The 21,125-nt window shown below is 42.8% G+C and overlaps 1 protein-coding gene across 4 annotated transcripts in view; it reads left to right on the top strand.

The window, feature by feature from the left end:
- The window catches only part of LOC125724507 (ephrin type-A receptor 3-like), a 431,178-nt gene that overhangs the window by 35,714 nt on the left and 374,339 nt on the right, over positions 1-21,125 (top strand). For all 4 annotated transcript variants that reach the window (XM_049001234.1, XM_049001236.1, XM_049001235.1 and 1 more), the window contains exons 4-10: positions 6,774-6,929; positions 10,311-10,646; positions 14,515-14,639; positions 18,922-19,084; positions 19,560-19,662; positions 19,953-20,017; positions 20,426-20,551. In XM_049001234.1, coding sequence (XP_048857191.1) covers positions 6,774-6,929; positions 10,311-10,646; positions 14,515-14,639; positions 18,922-19,084; positions 19,560-19,662; positions 19,953-20,017; positions 20,426-20,551 — 1,074 coding nt within the window. The remainder of the gene's footprint in view (positions 1-6,773; positions 6,930-10,310; positions 10,647-14,514; positions 14,640-18,921; positions 19,085-19,559; positions 19,663-19,952; positions 20,018-20,425; positions 20,552-21,125) is intronic.

Genomic DNA, 21,125 nt, shown 5'->3' with positions numbered 1-21,125 from the left:
TTTCTTCTTTCGCAGCTGTTCTTACCTTTTCCTTTTTCAACGATATTATGTGGGCATTGCAGGGGCTTTTTGAGATATTTCCATGGAGTTTGGGCAAAACGTCGCCCCGAGGAAACGGCTCAGTCAGTTTTCGACAGAGGAGCTTCAGGCAACAATGGAACCGCATCCTCCACAGCAGCCAAGCCCAGCCGTCATCCGCCAGGACCTCGGTCTGATTGCTGGGCCACCCAGCGCCCCAGGAAGGTATTAGGTGCCCATTCTTGCCAGCAGAGACTCCGGCTGCCGTAACCCGTTTACCGTTCAGGCCCCCCTGCTTCCACACAGTGTGTGGCCCCCAGCGGTGGTGTCAGCCTGTACCTCTGCCCGCAATGCACCAGACAATACACGATAGTAACATTTAAAAGCAGATCATTTTTTAAGGAAATGCTGTAGCCAGCATTGATACCTATCGAATGAGCCTTTCTGTTGGACAGCTGCAACACCATTAAACAGCCTAGAAGATTCAAAGGTCTCAAAGCCTCCCACCAACAAGCCCCCCAAGCAAAGCTTCACCTGAGGCCACTTGCAGTTCCCTTTCTATGAAGCTTTACCCGGGAAGCACCAATTAAGCAACTCTGCACTTCTTCCAATTGGCCTTTGAAAGTCTGAAAAAATTCATTTCCATTCCGTCTTGATTCACAATGAAAGACTAATAAATTTGCTAGAGGGGGTGTGTGGTAGCCTTCTGGTGAACTCAGAGTGAGGTTTCCTACATTGTGGCCTGCAGGATTTATCCGTGAGGTCACCTTTGTTACTGCATCTTTTCAATGAGAGATGCCCCAGTGCAGCAACACAACCGCCCACAATGGCCACAGAATGTAAGGGAGGGGCCTTTTCCTGTCTAAAAACAGGGAAGTCTCTCTACCTAAGGGATCTTTTTGAATGACATTGTGTCACCACGCCTGCCTCACATGACTGTTTTGCATACCATGTAGATGGTAGTAAATGAGTCTGGAGACTCTTAATTTTCATTTTCTTAGACATCAACAATTCCACATCATAGCTACAAAAGTTCTTCATTTAGAAATGGTCACGGTACAATTTGTAATAAATAATCTATATTTCCTTTCTTACAAAGCTTCAGTGGGCTGTCACTGTAACGTTATTAGCTCCACATTGACAGAGTAAGTGTAAATATTGCTAAAGAAAATCTTACATTTTTGTTTACACTGCATAAAGTCCTTTGTAAACATCTCAAAGAATGAAATGAATGTGTGTAACTGAGGCATGATATTCTGAGTAGCCAGCACACTCTGATTAGTGTCGATTTCTTCTCTCGTGGATTGATGTTTGTGCTTGTAAGTATGCAGCAGAAATCGAGTGGATTTCGCTGACTTCAGTGAGGTCCTTCGGGTTTGGATCTGCACTTTAAAAATTGCTCTGCAGCTCTCCAAAGACTAATTAAACTATCTGATTCAGGACTGATTTAAATACCAAAGCGCCCAGTGCAAGGCCAGGGAGGGACAGTACAGCACAGTAACTGCATTGTGTAAACCAAGGCGGAAGTATGGGAGGACAGGTCTGGAGATGTGTACAAGCCCACAAGTTACGGTTCCCAGTGAGCCTCTCATTTAGTTTTACTTGTTGTGTTGGAGGAGAAAAGCAGGAATGCTGTTGACCTCCTAAGCTGGGCGGGTAAAAGGCCCATGCTAGTTGAAGAAGGATAGGATGTGGTTTTGTTCATTTATTTTTTCTTCTCAGTTTATGGATAAAAACTTAATGATAGGGCTGGGCGATATGGCAAAATATTTTATCATGTGTTTTTTCCACATCAGTCGAAATCGTTATTATCACAATGTAATTAAAAGGATTCCCCTTAAACAGACTCAAAATATGAACATCGGTTCAAAGCTTTGGCAGTTTCCAGTCTACAGCACCAGTCTGCAGTGCATCAGACTTTAAACTGACAAAGTACTGCCTGGGCTTGACTGGCATTATGGTAATACCCTATACCACGGTACTTTTGAAAGCAATAGCTTTTATTTTTAAAATACTGGCAAAATAATGTATCCCGCAGTGTAATGTCTGTATGTTATGATGATATGGAAGATTAGATACCTCCCAAGCCTAGTATCACCACTCCAGTGAAGTCTTTTTGCCTTGTTTATCCACATTAAAAAGATGCTGTAGTACTGCAGCTGAGGTGTTTTCTTAACCACCAAAGTTTCCTTGCTCATCTTTCCTGTGATATTACTGAAGCGGTAGCATGTGGCAAGCTCCGCTACCTCAATCAATCTTGCTTTGTGTTTGTTAAGTTATCAGTTCTTGAAAGAGTACCACATGATTGGTTGGAATTGCATTTATTTCTGTGATGTGATAGGCTATCAAGTAATGCTCCATATCAACAGACATCCATCCATTTTCTGAAGCTGCTTATCCTGTTCAGGGACATGGGGGCTCCAGAGCCTATCCCAGAGGCTAAGGGCACAAGCCAGGAGATGGGGCGCCAGCCCATCGCAGGGCACACTCACTCAACATTCATCCACACATGCATAGCTACGAGCAGTTTGGCAATTCCAGTTAGCCTCAGCATATTTTTTGGACCGTGGGGGGAAACCAGAGCACCCGAAGGAAACCCCACAATGACCCGGGGAGAACATGTAAACGCCTCAAACATGGAACCTTGACGGAGACTCAGACCTGGGTCCCAGAGGTGTAAGTGCTAACCGCTGCCACCCCTTCATATCAACAGGTTCTCCAAATTTCTCATTTTCTTAACATTTTAAATTTTGCATGACGATAAGTCGAAATATTGTTTGTATCACCCAATCCTACTGATGGACAGCACTGTAAAAAGCAGTGATCCTTATAAAGGCGAATGAGGGACGGCTAATCAGTGCCAGTGGGTGCCATACTGGCTCTTTGTGTTGGCCTGGCCCTCTGCTTGACTGCATTGTTGATGATGGCGCGGCAGATGAGCGTACATGTGGCGCCAGTCGTTTACAGGTTGATGTACAATTAGGTGCCCTCCTTCTGCACCAGGTATGGATGAGCACCCACAGAAATAAGAGAGGCTTTCATAAGTCACTTATCTGCTCTCAATAATGCCGCAAACTCTTAAGTGCTTTTGGCCTCTGGAGACCTGGAGTGTCTTGGAGTGAGTGTAATAAATGAGTTTGTTTGTGTGCCTGGCCAATACGCGTGTTTGAATGACAAATTGTATAAGTGATTAGTTGAATACTAACTGTTCTGTGATACTGAACATATTTCTTTAGCTCTCATGTAGCTTCCAAGCCCTATAACTCTGGTAAGTGAATCTTTCTCATAGCAGCTTCTCAGCCCAAATGGTTCATCTGTTTCAAATAAAGATCTCATGTTGAAGTAAAACAAAAAAACGCTGCTGACACTTGATAGACTTTATCACCTCATTGAAATTCATGCTGCATATTCTCCGGAAAAATACCATTTAAAGATCAATATCTTTCCAGAGTCCCTACATTTCACCTGCTTTTCATTGTAACTCTTTTCCAGTCAAAACCGTATCTTCCACATTAGTTTCTACAGGTCAAAATGTAGGTGACAGTTTTGCATGTGAGTAAAATACCACGAGGAACTATCAACCTTTGCTCTCACTGTTTTTGACATTCTGAATATGAGCAATGATATTTTTTAGATTCTAATAATATATAAATTAATAAAGGGAATATTATAATTTTGTGATTCTTTCATTAATTAAAGGTGTAATATTCTGGTGTGACTGACTCTCAGACATTTCTGCCCCGACAACGGGCTGATAAGACTGATATTACTCAGATATTTAAATATTTTGTAAATAATCATGAATAATTTCAGCCAGCTGTGTGACATTGCTTAACTGGGTGACTTTTTACCATTGGAATGAAATCTTCACGAAATATCTTCCAGTGGCACATTATGGAACAATCAAAAGAAATTACTTAAGATAAACTATCAGATAGCCATTTCTGCAGGCCTCCAGAGAATGATGGCAAATATTGGTGTTTGCGACGTCACCATCGTATGACAGAGTTGTGAGATGAAAACCGTTGTTCATTACGAAGAATATAAATGTGTATCGAAAAGTTGCTAAAAAACACTCTGGATGATTATTGGGAATTTCTTGAAAAATAGACGAGTCAAAAGTTAACTTTGGACATCATGGGGCCTTGTTATTTCTGACAAAAATTGAAAAAAAGAATAAACCAGTGGTCAAGCATGAAGGAATAACGACTGCAGCTCTGCACCAGAGAATTCTTGAGGAAAACGTCAGGTACAGTAATGTGTCCATAAGCTGAAGCTGAGGTGCAGCAGGGTCACGCAACAAGACGATGCCTTTTGGAAGCCTGCATCAGAATGGCTGAAAAATGGCAATTAGTTGAAAAACATGTTTTTGGATTGACATATTAAAAGTACAGAACTAATTACTATTGATTTTCAAGTTAAGCGAAACTTGGAATGGGAAGTTTGTATTCATACTGTACATCGATGTATTCCACTTAGATGAAAAGGTTCTGTATGGAGGAATAACCAAAACCTTCAGGGCATTGTGAGACACAAATACTTCTTCGCAAGTACCATTCAAGTACTGCCCTACAAGTACTATTCAAGTACTGCTCTACAAGTACCATTTAAGTATTGCTCTACAAGTACCATTCAAGTACTGCTATACAAATACCATTCAAGTACTGATCAGCAAGCATTTGTGAAGCACTTTCTTCTTAAGGTAGCTTATCCAGAGTTGGGCTGATAACTTTTTTTTTTACATTGGAGAATTTACATTTGGAGTGTTTTTGGATTCTTCTTTGCTAAATGAATTACATAAGTACCAACATTTTAGTTCATTTGGGTCGCCTCTTGGTTGAGGACTGAATGGCATTGAGCGTCAAAATATATAACCATGCTTTTCAGGATAATGTTATAAATATCCTATAGAATTTGATTCAGTGTGACCATTTTGATTCTGGCAGCTTTAGGGATCATTTAAGGATAAAAGACTAAAGTTTAAGTGTCCTTCATCCAATGAGAAGGTTTTACTTTTCAACTTGAATTCTCCAATTAAAGTTCTTAAAACACCACAAAATTATGCCTTTGAAATGGAAAATTCAGTGTTTAGCAGGCACAGTGCATGAATGTATTTCTGGAACATTATAGGGAATGAAGACATAACAGATAAATGGGACATAAGTTTGACTGGTGTAATTGGATTTGTGTTTTTTTTTTTTTTTTGCCTGGTCGTCTTCTGCTGTGTACTAAAGCAACCTTCATTATTATTATCTATATTGTGAAATATAGATACAAAGTTAAAAAATGACTACTGTGCAAGTGTTTTCTGAGCAAGTTAATAAAACCATATATTTTATTGTGTATTTTCTATTAATATTTTGTATATATCGTTCAATAAGATATTGAAATAATTAAATGATTAGCTTTGTTGTTTAATACATTGCATATGGAGAGAAACAGCTTTTTCTAAGGTAGATTTTGCGCTTGTTTCAGACATATGCTGTAACCTGGCCACTGATCAGGCTACACACCCCTACTGAGTGAACCACCCGATTGGGTTACACAGACAATTAGGCTGAATGAAGGTATTGGCTGTGTCAGTCTGCAAGCGTGGGAGATGGTGCAGTAAATGTATCCACCCTTGCGCTGCTTGGTGTTGTGACATACTCCGATATTGATTGACGAAGGATTGTTGTTCTGCACGAAGATTGACGCAGACTGAGTTTACACGACGATGCTCAGAAGTCGCTTGTGCTGAGTGGATTAAGTGTCTCATGAAAGGTTTCCTGTCCAGAGTAGCGCTGTTCACTGTCACCCATCTGAGGTTCGAAGTCTGAAAGCAGACTGTGTAACAAATGTATGATAGCGACGTTGTGGCAACGTGAAACGAGTGCTATGAGGCTTGGGCTGCTCCTCACAGCCTGGTCTCAGGGAAGCAGCCCCGGTGTCTCCATCCACACCTCAATACGCGGCATTTCAGCATTTCACACTTAGCGCATGCAGTCGCCGGCACATGTACAGATCTGGCTAATTGCTGCATCTTCTGGATGTAGTGGATTTGATAGTGATAGTTAAAATGTAGAATAATAAATGTGGAAGATCATGTACATGTTTGTGCTCCGGGACAGGAAGGACTTACACTGGAATCCCAGTAAGCTGTGTGCTGTTTCATCCTGGGCAGATAATGGTTGGCCTGCCAAGGAAATGGTGCATCAGATTTGATTTGCTATGCCCCTCCCTCCCCCCACTTCTATGAGTAGCTCGTGTTTGTACCACTATGACAACCCCTGCAGAGTGAAAGTTCGTTTGAACCTGATTCCTCTTATTTTGCATAGACACTAGAATATTCTCCTTGGGTTTAGGGCTTTGCTGGATAATCAGTGTAAGTCTTTCCATATATGGGCACTAAAACCGATGTCACATTTACAGATCTGCCAAAGCCTGCTTGTTGTGTGCGTGCTGGTTACCTGTTTCTAAATAATTTAGGAAATTCTGGTTTCTGTTTTTGCTTTATCAGGTTTCGACTTGCTGACGACTATTTTTATTTGCAGGTCTGGATTCAGCTCAGCCGTCTTAAGATTGACTTTGGGGTTTCCTGCTCATTTCAGTGGATCACATATTGCCCTCCTGTTTGATGTAGCCTTTTGCTTTGGTGCCTGGGTGGTACCTTTGATGTAGCTAGAATGCCAGGTTCCTGTGTAGCTCCCCTAGATGCTAGTGCGTCTTCGTTAAGCTCTTCATTAAGTTCTCCTTCTTCACGCCTTTTTTTGCAGCTTGCAGGCCGGGCTTCTACAAGTCTTCCTCTGGCAACATGAAGTGCTCCAAGTGTCCCCCTAACAGTCACACATACCAGGAGGGGTCCGTCTACTGCGTGTGTGACAGGAACTACTTCCGCTCTGAAGACGACCCTGCCTCCATGGCTTGTTCCCGTAGGTGTCCTTCATGTCACTTCTAAAGCATCTCCTTAGAAAAATTACACACTGAAAATGACAAATAATTTCCTATAAAATTTAAATGTTCCTTGCTGTTTCGATTTTTTTATGTACGTTGACTAGTGTATGTTAATCTGCTAGTATAATCAATTCATTACATTTTTTTTGTGGTATTTTTAATGTTTAATAGTATCGAACAACAAAAATAACGGCTTTTGTAAAACTACTAAAAAATTATGTACAGTACAGAAGGGCCTACTGTATTGTTTTTATTTTGTACTTTATTATAATTCTTCCGACTTATTATTATTCTTCCCAGCTTCCACCAGAGATTTTTGATAACCTCAATAGACTCTTTTTGCGGAAAATGCATATGGCAGGCAGATTCCTGAGCAAATTTCCAAACAGTCAAAGACATATAAATTATGCTCTGGCTATTAGCAGTGATTTAGTGAACCTTGAACCATTGAAAACCAAGATGAATCGGAGGCCAATTACATGTGTGCAAGACACAGTATGGACTTCTGAAAGGGCCATGGAGATCAGCGCCTATTTCCACTTTACAGTGGATTACAAACACATTGCTGAATCTAACAACTGCTTCTGCAATCAGAAATAGCATCTTAATTAAAAGAAAGTCATCAGCTTGCAAAATAACTTCATCATAATGCTTTTCAATAGCTGGCGTGCTAATAGATCCGACTAAATACATCCTCGAAGGAATCGGGCTAATTGCTGCATCTGCTGGACGTGCAGTAAGAAGCAGCTGCTCCTCTGAATATGAATCGGAAATGCCGCTTGAGGTCCTGGGGCAGAAGGTGCGAGTCTTATCTTGACGGCATTTCGCAGGATGAGCTGGTGGCCCGCTAGCTCTTACAGATGAAACGCACCCGGAGCGTCTCAGATAGGCTCTTTAATTGGGAGGTGTTAAGAGAACGTCAGTCACGGACACAGAGGAAGAGTTCAGGACAAGACAAGGTCATATGGAGGTCATGCAGTGTGTCTGTATTCAGAGCATCTCGAAATATATAAAACAAACCAATTAAGGGCCGCCCCAGCAGGCCCATCTCCTAATGCGACAGAGCCGGCACGGATCTGAGACGTACTGCTGGCTCACCTATAAATAAAGGTCCGTGCCCGTCTGTTTGCATTAAGTGTCCATGGCGTAGATGGGTGCATATGGATTTCTTCTGTGGTTTCATTTTTCAGGCATTTTTGTCTTATTGTTTCCAGATTCTTGTAGAACGGCCTGCGTGTTTGGCTGAACCGTGACTAGGGCAGTTCAAGTGAGCATTTATTAATGAAATATGATATTAAATTACTAAGGGTTGATTGGTCCTGTGGGACATGATATTTAAAAGTATGTCTAAGCCCCTTTATGTTTGCGATGCAAATATAAGTGTTACCTTTTAAGGATATGATATATGATAGGTTATATGATAGGATATTTTTCATCCTAGTCTGAAGCTAGCACAGCAAGGCCAAAAGTATGTCACACGAATTTGCCTCCCCGTGCAGCTGAAAAATGTGATTTGTTAGGCTTAAAGCAGTTTTGTGAGGAATGTTTATCAGTGTGAAATGAGGCCTTGTAACCCATTTTTCGCTCTTAAGTCTATAATTTTTTCCTCATTTGTCCTTTTCTCAGAGTTTAGATGTCATCTCTTCACTGTTCCTATTCTCTCTTTATTTTCTCGGTCAGCTTTGTTTCATTCAGGATGCTGGTATGAAGAAAAATGTGCCGGCAAGCAAATTTATGGATCTCTTTGGAATGTAGTAATCTTCCACACTGAGACCCACACAACCCCTGTAACCATCTTGTAACGCTATTTGTGTTAAAGCTGTACTTATTTAATATCTCACTCATATGTCATTCTTTTAACAATTTAATATTATTTAAAATAATTGCTCATAAGAGATATTAATAAGCAGCATGTAGATTAATGCTTTAGATATTTTAGTTGTAATACAAATATATCAGTGAAATTGTGATGCTGCTGCAGCATTTAATTAATTATTTGTCTGTTGTTAAAGTAACTTGATATACATCAATTGAGATATGCAATCAGGTATAATCTCCATCCTCCAGGCGTTGTGGATTTAGACTTTGTTTGTAGCTTAGAATCGCTGTGGATCACATGGTTCTGAAAAGGATTTTCATTGGCAGTCCATAAAGAATCAGTGTCAAATACCATTAAGCAGATGTACAGAGGGATGAATCTGGGTCCTGGTTTCTCACCGTAATGGTTATAGCCCACTTCCTGACAGCTGTGTGACTGGGCGCTGCTCAGCAGAGGATTATGGGGGATATGTAAATCTAAATGAAATGGACTGAGACGTTTTTTATGTTGTACTTTTCCGCACCAAATTACTTTCTTAAACAACAGTGAGCCTGTGCATGATTGTAACAGTGGTTGCAGCATTTCATTCTGGAAACATTAAAAAGGTATTTTAATTGTAAAAACATTCCATTTTCTGATGTCAAATCTGATCTGAGGATTGTGGGAAATTGGTGTCTGAGATTTCACTCAGCTTTCAGAGACAGCTGCTTCAAGGGTGGACACTGTAATTTCTTCTCACGTTGCAGTTTCATTGCACCCGCTTGGTTAACTCGTTGCTTTCGCATTGTTGTGTTTCAAGACCGGCATTCTTACCTTACTGCCGCTAAGTGATAATTCTACATTCCCGAGAACAGAAGATACACAAAAGATGTGGGGGATAACTGTGTCTGTACAGAGCTTTTACTTTGTACCAAAGCAGATGTGGACTCTTTTATTACACTCACAGGCAGCTTATTGTGTCTGAGAGGCGAAAGAACATCCCTACAGGTGATTTGTCGGATAAATTTGATATCATCTCTTCTTGGTCCGTGGAGGGAAAGGGAAATGGTTTAAGAAATGTTGGAATTAAGCCCTGAGTCAAGTTCTAAAGCAAAAGCCACCATTTGTATCTGTAAAAGGCAGGTCCTTACAGCTTCAGATCAAAGCACAGAGCAATCCTACAAGCTCCGGTTCAGGGGGACATGTTTCCCTTGTCAATTCTTAGCACTGACTAATTGCTGTGGCACATGATGGCTTTTCTAGCTCAAGCATTCTCAAATCACAGCTATTGTAGAAAGACAGAGGTCAGGCTTTTATTTTATAAGGCGATGTTTTGTTTTTAATGGGTGTTTTTAGTGATAATTTGTCAGAAAATCATGTGTATTTGTGCACTGGCTTTTCTAGCTGGATCTGGTGTCTTTATTTAGGTTAATTCTGTCTTTTTTAGCCTTTTACTTTCTGGTCCCGTGGGTGTAGCATGTGAAGACCCTCGTAGGGGAAACACGGACTCACCAAGTCATGTTTTGACCCAGTTTTTGATAAACGTCTGCTGTGTCTGCAGGGCCGCCCTCGGCTCCCCGGAATGTCATCTCCATTATCAATGAGACCTCGGTTATCCTGGACTGGAGCTGGCCCACGGACACCGGAGGGAGGAAGGACGTGACCTTCAACGTGGTCTGCAAACGGTGTGGGCGGGGCCAGCAGCAGTGCGAGCCCTGCAGGGGGGCCGTCCGCTTCCTGCCGCGCCCCACGGGCCTCAGTAACACCACGGTCACCGTGGCCGACCTGCTGGCCCATACCAACTACACCTTTGAGATTGAGGCCCTCAATGGCGTTTCCGCGCTGGCGCCCACCCAGCGGCAATACGCAGCAGTCACAATAACAACAAACCAAGCCGGTGAGCCCCTCCCTCTTTTAGAGCAGCAGAGTCACTGGCCATCTCAGGCCGTGTGCTATATAACGTCACTGTGTTTCATTATTATTAAGCTGTTCAGCAGATCCCTGGATTGAAAATAGAGTTTATCGTTAAAAATGTGCTTTAACACTTATTTAGCTAGATATTTAATGACAGGCTTTGTCGTTGCCTGACGTTAAAAATGCAGCTGAGAAATGCTTTCATCCTCCCATTTAGGATGGCGAGGGGTTACGGTACGGTAAATCGTAAAAAGACCCAAATAATGACAGATGTGGTTGACCCCCCTGTACACATACAAACATACACGGAGAAAAATCAAACGGCAGATATATGGAAGCAGTGTTTCATTTTCAAAAGTATAGATGTTGGTTTCTTTCCTACTTTACTACAGTTCTTTACCCCTGATATTTTCCTGCTACTCACAACAGCCAGATCTCTTCTGTATTCCAGTACAGAGACCTACCAGACTGGGGTGTAGGTCGCAGCTCTCTGGGTTACAGTTAAGGACCTGACATTTCAGGCTCTGAAACATCTGCTCCCAATTTGGATTGGGTTTCCTCCATGGCTGAGTGTCTTTTTTTGTTCTTCGATGGGGGCTATGTACTGTCAGTTCCCTTTTGTCTTTTAAGCATGATGGGTGAAGGGCCTGGAAGGTTATTTAATGCAGGGACTTCAAAGCGGTCTAAAAGGCACAGGTTATGGGTGTCACAGAGAGTGAGCATCGGAAGCGATCACATACACAAGATTAATAGGTTGTCATCCTTCCTGCACAGGAAACAATTGACTTTGCTTTTAAAAAAATCCTCCTTCTCATTCCATATGTGTGAATGAAAATGACTCTTCTCAAAGCTTTTTATCGTACATCTGAAGTGCACCTAAATTGCCGTGGTTACGATTGGGTTTAGGGTTGAGGACTGCATCTCAGTTATATCTGGAGAACTTGACTTTGCATTGTTCTATTTATCCCCCCATTCCACCATGTGTTTTAGTTTTCTGTCCATTTCCAGATGTTTCTAGAACCTACCATATAAACCCTGACGTCTGTAAGGACAGGCTTCCTGTGGCAGAGGGCCATTTGTGTGAATTCAACCTGGTGAACTGCAAGCCGCGAACCCGCTATACCTTTCACTCCCTGTGTTAACATGCCTTTAAATCCCCAGACGTTAAGGCCGTAACACTGTTCAGGCGACTCCTGATTTCTAGCTTGTTCTGTATGGCACAAGGGACTCTGGCGTTAAGGCTATGGCTGTGGGAAAGGAGCCTCGTGATTGGTCGAAGGGGGTTCCTTGGGAACCCGCGGAGGGTTCTATCATTCACGCGTGTCCCAGCATGCACCTCATTAGTGTAGTGCACAAACATGCAAAACAGAGGAAAAATGCAGACATTGTTTTATTGCAGCTGCAATGGGCATTACCAGAGAATGCGGATCCCTGGAGTCTGAGCCTGTGTGGTGATGCTTCTTCAGGCCTGGACCTATAGCTTAGCTGTCTGAGCAGGGCCGTGGGGTGCGAGCAGATGGAAGTGTGAAACCACAGTAAGCTGCCTCCAGCGTGCAGCTGTGATGCTCGTCTGAACTGCATTTGGCTGAAGGACAGCTACATCATCAGCTGTGGGGAAGTGGGCTTGCGACCAGACCCACAAACAAAGCGAGCATGACCGCGTGGGGGGTGTGTGACCGTCACAGAAGGGAAAGTCAGGTGACTGCGCTTTTTGTGCTGATTAGTTCCATGTGTCCCTAATTCCCAAAAAGATTTATTTATTGGTCTGTTGTGTTTTGATTTACCCGGTAACCCTGACTACGGGTTAGACTCTTGTACCTGGCATCAGTGCCTGACTTACTCATTTTCTTTGGCTTCTTGTATTCTCTCCATCTTTAGTTTGGTATATACAGTACAGCATGTTTGACTGGTATGCATCCTGTTCCCGATACGTTCAGCAGTAAACACAGCTTTCTTGTTTGTATCATTTGGTTCTGTTCACGGTTCCGACCGGACCCCACATGCCCCCGACACCCCCACTGCATGCCACGGCAAACTACAGCTTAACTGTCACCTCGCAGACGTGTTCTGGATTTTACTGGACGTTTCCGGAAGCAGCGGGCCACACATGCTTACCGAAGCTGCGTCAGGAGATTCCAATCCGTTGTGATGAAGGTTCCATGGGGGGGGGGGGGGGGGGGCAGCTGTGGCCTGGGATGAAACAGCAAGCCATAAATGATCTCTCGCCCTGTGTGACTGACGGACCCTTTATTACACAGAGCTCTGCAGATTGAGAGCATGTGGGCAGAGCCTGGTATCGAGAACTAAACAGACGTTTGCCAGTGTTTGTCCTTGGCATGCTGCGAGACGTGCTGAGGGGTAAGCAAGACGGACATGGCCTCTGCTGCTGAAGCCATGGAGAGGAGACAAGAAACCGATGGAGCCCATGTTCCAGTTGGTGTAGATCTGCTTGCTAAGCTATGGCAATAACTTCAGCTGTGGCAGTGTATGCATTTATGGTCGGTTTCTGTCCAGATGTGTGTGCATCCATATACTGCCATACTCAATGAATCCATCTCCAACACAAGGATCCCAAGGCGATGTGGAATATATAAAGTAAATCTGCAACGTGCTGAGATGATTAACTCCCTCCCTGAATTGCGGGGATGATCTGCTGCCTTTAGGAGTAATTCTTCAGGGCACTGTCGCGCCTTTATCCTTGAGTTCAGCATCTCTGTCAAACATGGCTGTATGCCACCGTCTTGAAGGTTGGCTCAGACTTAGGAGTATCGGCGAAATGTCGGTAAATTAACATCTGCTTTCAATTCTGGCAGCAAAAATTATAGATTCCTTCAGGGCCACGCACATTCATCCTAGCTCGCTGTATTCTTTTTTTATGGACACAATAGATATAATGTCTTTTAAGAAATTAGTTTGCTATACAAGACCTTGCAGATCATAGCTGATATTATTCAAAATAATTGCTTAAAACTTCAATACTGGCTCCTTGTCAGATGAGAGAGGACGATGGCAGGATATAGCCTTTGTCCTTCTGGATGTCTTCTAATGAAATGTGCAGAAAGGAAAAACAGACTTGTACAGTATAATCATACATGTCAAAGAACAACAGAGTTCTTTCCTGTGGGATAATAAAATTGAAATTGTGGGCCAGTTAGATGCCTTCATTTCCCCAGTGCGGCCACACAGTAACAGGACTGGAGGCAGAAAAAAAAAATAATAATAATAACAATAATAAATTAGACAATGAAAAAATACAGAAGGGAAGCAGAGTGCCTTGTGCCTGACTGTGACAGCAGACTGGGGCCCTGTGAGGTCGTAGAGCAAACCAACATCTGGCCTCACAAATCCAAGTCACCCCTTTATTCACTTGTAATTAATTACGTGACATTATTGTCACAGTGACACCTGTGCACTTGGCTATTCGACTATATTTTACCCGGGTGGTGACAATTAACTGCTCTGCCCCGGGATACAATTGTCGGGGCAACTCCGAGGATGTGAAAGAGCAAGGTTCAAATCCAGTGGAATGCAGTTACACACTCTGCGCAGTGCGGATTTCACAGGGGGGCTCAGTAGTGATGTTTCTCCATTGCTCCGTCCTTCTTTGTCCTTCTTTTTCTCTCAGCCTTTTTCTCAAAGGGCTGAAGAGCCAGTGGATAACAGCCCCATGCAGACACACGGTTCATGGTGATTCTCTGTAATACGTTCTGCGTACGACGATGTTCTCTGTAATATGTTCGGTGTACAGTGATGCTCTCTGTAATACGTTCTGCATGCTGTGATGTTCTCCGTGACCAGTGCCGCCACCCCGAGCCCTCTGGAGAGTAAGCCCCTCCCCTTTTCGTCTGCAGCACCTTCTCCTGTCGCAGTCGTCCGGAAGAACAAAACATCTCAGAGGAGCATTTCCCTGTCCTGGCAGGAGCCAGAGAGACCCAATGGAATCATCCTTGACTATGAAGTCAAGTACTATGAGAAGGTAAGTTCAAAGATGTCACCCAGGTTACTTCTACAGCAGATGGCGAGTGTGAAAATAGATCGTCATAGATCAGCATCTCCATTATGTATTTACACGTGATCCTATCCAATTTTTCTATCAACTTTAAAAATCTTTTCCGTAAGAGAATACATACCTACTACCGGTACTATACGTAACTGAAACCAGGAGAAAGTTGTGTTGGTTATCTTACTTTGTCTCCAGATATTCATGTTTATGTGATTTTATATAAATTGTCATATCATATTTCCTCCTTGGGTTTAGTGTTAAGATTACAGGGTACCAGAGCCCATGGCAGCTGTTTTTTTTTACATTATTAGACAAGAAATAGACACAGACATCTCATTTAATGAGCTGAAAGTTTATTATGTGCAGTAAACGTGTTGCTGAGCTCTGAGCATGAGAACTAGCATTTTTCTGCCATGTCGTCTTTCCTAACCCAGCAGCCCGACCGATGTCTTACGGTTCGATGCTGAATTCAAATCCTGTAACATTATTGCTCACTTTAGTGGCAAAAATGAAAGCTGGCAATGTGTGTTGCCACCTTCCTGTCTGCCCAGAGGACCTTTATTTAATCTCTTTGTGGGCAATCATTTGAGTGTCCACGCTGTGGGATATGCCATGGGTCGCTGGTAATCCCCTTAACATTCCTCATTATTTACAAGCAACAGGGCCTTAAGTTTTGGCCTCAGGTGCAACGGCGAGTCGGTGAATGTGACCCGATAATCCCTGGCTGATTAAAGGCCATTTTACTGTAAAGCCGGAATTCGCAGTGGGCTCGTAAATGTTTCTGACATCATGGGCATGAATTTTCTCTGAGGCAAATTGAACTGGATGATGATGAATCTTTCATCTGTAGGAATCTGTGGGAGTGTTTAGCATGACTCAGTATCTCAACTGATTTTTAGCTAAGTGAAAGGTAGAGAAATAAAAAAAAAACAATAATTTTAACAGTACATCTGTCTATTGCTAAAGTCATGCCAATAGGAAACGAAAAACGATTGGTTCAGAAAGATAACCAATGAGATCGCAGAGGAGGCGGGTCTAAGCATCATAATTTTTTGTTCTGCCCTCAGAACATTTTTGTGTAAGTAAAACTCTCACAAGCTGAAGTTATTGATTACAGTAACTGTTAACTGTAAACGTGCATCCATGCATATGTTAAAATAGGTAGAAGAGGTTGCTAACATATTACACATAACTATTTCAGCTCCCTTGTGGTTCTATTAAAATATTCTATTTTGTCTGTAAAATAAAGTCGGTGCCACCATAGATGCCTGCTGTACATCCAGATTTTCACGAGTCCGTGGGTCAACAAGGCAGCGGCTTATGTCTCACTTCTTTAGCCAGTCTCAGTTTTTATTGTATGAAATGACCACATCAATCACAATCAGTGTTTTCTGATTGTGCCAAGGTCAACAGATTTCTGAAGTACCCATTTTGGTGTGTATGCCTTATGTTAAGGGACACGTCATAGATACAAAACATAGGAACATGGAACAATAGTGATGCTAATAATGATAACAGCAATAAGAAGGCTTGAACCAGCAGCCTTCCGATCATATGTACAGAGTCACACACCACCCTCCGTTTGATGGCTGGAAGCATCAACAGAACAGAATGAAGTACAGAACACAAGGGACAAATGTGGTGATATCATACATCAAAGACTGTGATTGGTTACAGAAGTGAAAATGCAAACCCCTCCCTTGTTGCCCCAGTGACACATTGAACTTGGATCGTTTCCTGTTATCACCCTGCTGGACTATAGCAGCCGATGGGGGGGAAATGAGCCCCAAACTGTCTGATGGGGTTTAGGCTGCTGCATCTGCTGCTTACAGAAACTAAGAATCTCCCTGTAATCAAAGTCACAGTAGCAGCCACCAATCAAAACCTCCTCCGGTATATTCCATGTACAGTACTATCCATCAAAGATGGTTATTACTGTGTATAATAAATCTATGAATATCTTATAAATACTCTCTGGGAAAACCATTCAAAGGTACGAAGAGCCACTGTGATAGTTGTTGCACGTCTCCAAAAAATAAAACTCTTTTAATTTTTTTTTTCCACAAAAGAAATGTACCTGACATGGGGACATGGAAACTTCAGCTGTGCAGCTGTACAGTGTCTGTGTTTGGGTGGTGTACATTTTTCTCCCGTTCACTGGATCTGTTTTAAACAGAACAGAAGGTGGAACAGATCTGGGAAGCCCATACTAATGTGCAAACAATACAGTGGTGGGTGCTGTGCTTGTAAGCTGCGAGCAGCCATATAACAAAGCAGCCTTGTTGGGTCATTCGGAAGTTATTTAAAAACAGGCTACAGTTAAAGATGAGAAGCTGATCTGGGGACAGATTAAGTAGGAGGCATTACGACCACCAACCTCATATTAAAGTCCAAGACACAAGGACAGATAATAACTCCCAACGTTTACGGCTTGTTTGCTTGCTTGTCTTTTTTTCCTGGTTTTCTTGTGAAAATAAAATATTAAAAAATTTCCGTACTGATTTCAGAAACAAAATGAAAACTTAAACACTCCAACTTTCTGAAAATGCATCGCCGATGAGACACTAAATTAAATTGTGCTGCTACTGGCTTTGTAATGGACGATTACCGACTTACGTGCTGTTCAGCTGGAGTGTCGCTCAGTGTGTCTGATAGGCTATGCTGTTAATAACAGCTGTTTTGATGACATGGAGTGTCGCACAAGTAAACGTAAATTTATGAACAATTGAACAGCATGCATCTGTGCTCCTCTTCTCTGTGTGCCAACTCTGCATGATAATTGTATTTGTTGGGACTTTCTGCAGTTCTGCAGGCACTATGATTTCCTCATGCTGCTCAAACATGCACATACATCAACTTGTGTCTCTCAGTTATCCACAGTGTGCGTGTGTATGTGTGTGTGAGACAGAATGTGTATAATGTTTCCAAAATGTGATAAAAACCTGTTATTTTGACATTGTGGGGACCATTTTTTCGGTCCCCACAAGAGGAAACCTAATTTTTATAAAAATCTGTGACTGCAATCAAAAAAGTAAAAATGCCAAAGGTCTTGCATTTTGTTTGGTTACTTAAGCCGTTAAGGTTGTCATTGCTGGGATTAGGGTTATGAACCATAGAAGTGAATGGAGACTCCCTATAAAGTATGTGTGTGTGCGTGTGTGTGTCGGTGTGCATGTGAGAGAGAGTGCTCGCTCCTCCATTGTGTCTGGTGTCTTATGCTCTATACTTTTGAGTGGACTCCATCCTAGCTGTGAACCTGTACTGAATATGTGCCAATGTTAGATGGAAACAGTAGCACTTAGGCTGTTTATAAAAGGCCTTTTTTCTGTTCTGTTTTGAAATAATTTTCTTCTACAGTTGTAATAAGAAGATAAAACTATAGACTTTAATTAGTTTAGACTTCGTTTTACATAAATTTTAAAGTTAGTTTGTATTTCAATTTATTTTTTTAATTCTGTGTGGTATAAAATAATAAATAATGAAAAAGATTCATTAACTAAAGACTATATATGCTTTCTATCTGACGTGAAAGTGATGTGAAATGCCTGATATCCAGAAATGAATTTTTCTTCCAAATACGAAATATAATAAGCTGCTTGCTTTTTTTCTGGCTTGATTTCAAAAGTCATTTTACAAATATGATTTCCTTTGAGTTATTTGAACGTAATGCGCAACAGGGGTAGTTCTAGTCAACGGGCCTGACGCAAAGTTCAGGAGATCAATGAAGTGCAAATGTATTTGTCTCCATGCCTGAAATGAAGATTATGAACCAGATCCAGAAGCCTCTTTTACACGCGGGGCTGTTGTCACATATGAGCACAGTAGAGGGGAGACCCGACAAAAGGCCTTTGTTTCCCGTGACTCCTATACTGCTGTAAGTCAGGCAGCCCCTCATTTTTCCTCCGCAGCTTTAGCCTTTTAGGAGAACATCTGGAAACGATGGCTTTGAGCGTAAGGCCTGCCTATGAATCCTGTGCTTTCTCACAGTTAGAGAGGTCCAGGCGGGTTCCAGAAGCATTAGAGATCGGCGGAAAATATAAAGGTGGCAATTTATCAAGCGAATGCTGGAGAAACGTCCAGGACTGGGGGTGGCACCTGACCATAAACGCATGTCTGCGATGGGGGAGCCTCAGCCTGTGTGGTGGGGGGAGCGACTCTAGGCCCAGCATCCGCACTCAGGTTTTAACGTGCCCCCCAACTCCCCCCCCCACCCCATCCCCCACATCTTCCCGGCTTGTCTGCTGTCGTTTTAAAGCAGGAACAAGAGACGAGCTATACCATCCTGAGGGCCAAGGGCACCAATGTGACTCTGACGGGCCTGAAACCGGACACCACATACGCGGTGCAGATTCGGGCTCGCACGGCCGCCGGCTACGGCAGCAGCAGTAAGAAGTTCGAGTTTGAAACCAGCCCGGAATGTAAGTCCCTCTCCTTCATACTTATACAGCGTCTCCTACTAGGTAAATCTTCTACAGATTCTCATGATGTGAAGGGCTATGCATGTATTCGAATCCGACTGTAACCATTATCTTATGGATTCTAGCTAAGCTGTTGTGTTCGTCGTTAACGTGCTCGACATTAACAGCGGCTAGATGATAGGTTCCTGCTGCTCTCCCGTATACCATTGGCTCTGGCAGCTTCGATGGACATGTGGAAATATAATGGCTGAGATGTTGCAGCTTGATGTTGTAAAGAGTTTAGTGGCTGACGACTGAAGCAAAAATACATGCTGGAGTTTATTGGGACACTCCCCAGGCACGAGGGCCCCCGGGTGACACAAGGAAAGTGGAGCGCATGGAGCAGACCAGCCCCCGTTTGCGGCCTTGCGGTCTGCCCGCTTCCCCCCCCGGCCGGCTTGGCCTGACGCCTCTCTCTCTGCCCTCTCCCTCACAGCCTTCTCCATCACCAGTGAGAACAGCCAGCTGATCCTCATCGCCATCTGCTCTGCCGTGGTCATCATCTTCCTCACGGTGGTCGGCTACATCCTTGTTAGCCGGTTAGTCACCACATGTGCTCTCACACTGACCACAGCCCACTCTGTGCTATGACTCCACACGTTAAGGCTGCCCCCCCCACACACCCCCAGGTGTTGTTACAGTTAACTATTAGATTTACTATTATATTTGTTTATGCTTACAAGATGGACCCAATGAGTAACTTCTGAAGCAAAGAGCTGATCTTCACAGGTCGGAGTCTATATCCAAAGGATATTTTGAGGCTGATGAGTTGTGTTCTGGTTTGTAATGTATCATTCTGCATAATTCATAATTAACACTCTTTTGGCAGGTTTTGTGGACACAGAAGATCAAAGCATTCAGACGAGAAGAGGATGAACTACGGAAACGGTCACTGTAAGCACCACTGTTTGTGCGGCTCTACTTTGAGTTATTATTTGAGTACATATGTATACTGTTATCCAGGCATCCATGCTGTTCCTCTATCTCAAATAAACAAACTATATATAGAAATCCCAGAATTAGTAACACATTCCTGTTGCAAGAAATGTTCTAATCATCACAGTAATGTATGTTTATGTACTAATATTCTTCCTTAGAAATTGGAAAGCCTCATCAATTGGCTAGTTAGACGGGCATGAAGAAATTCTCCTTTAAACAGATACATTTTATTACCCTAAGCCATGGTGACTGGGAATTACTGTAGTTGACTCTGTATTGTTAGTTTTCAGCGATACATTTATTGATAGTTCGTGTTCCGGTGTAGGTGTGACTATGTGTGATTTGTCATGTGTCACATTTCAGTGAGGCTTCCGGGCGTAAGAACCTACGTGGACCCGCACACTTACGAGGACCCCAGTCAGGCCGTCCATGAATTTGCCAAAGAACTGGACGCCTCTTGCATTGCCATTGACAAGGTGGTTGGTGCAGGTAGAAGACTTCATATACTGTCCTAAACATAGACACCAGGAACGTAAAGCTGCTGGATGTCAGTATGTCTGAACACACACACACACACACACACACACACATTCCACGCCCCTGATGTTTTAAGCAAAGGCCACAGGAACACATTGTTCTGACAGAGACTTGAGTAAGTAATGCACAGAATAAAGGAAAGGCCTATAACTCTCCTCTGAACAGTTGCTTTAAACCTGTCATACATCACTTATTAGTAATTATTACCCACAAATCAGAATTTCCTGTCAAGTGTGTCTGCTCTTCAGGCCCCTGGCAGCTCTGAGTAGCTCAGTTCCTGGTGAATATAATAAGGTCGATATGCATTAATACACTTGGCAAAATTAAACTCACCTTGCAGCACGTACAGCTGTGGCCCCGGAAATGCGGCGCTCCTATTCACGTAACAACCTCTTAAAAATCCTCAAGAATGACAGGCTTATCCTTTACGTGTCATCAGCAAAACCACCCAGAGTATCATTTCAGAAATCCGCTTATGAACTCGAGAATTATATGATTCCAGAATCTTACCAACTTGCCATAGGCC

The sequence above is a fragment of the Brienomyrus brachyistius genome, unplaced genomic scaffold, assembly GCF_023856365.1.
Source record: "Brienomyrus brachyistius isolate T26 unplaced genomic scaffold, BBRACH_0.4 scaffold57, whole genome shotgun sequence".
Lineage (NCBI taxonomy): Eukaryota > Metazoa > Chordata > Actinopteri > Osteoglossiformes > Mormyridae > Brienomyrus > Brienomyrus brachyistius.
The sequence above is the reverse complement of the archived record's forward strand: the minus strand, read 5'-3'. Positions and strand labels throughout refer to the sequence as shown.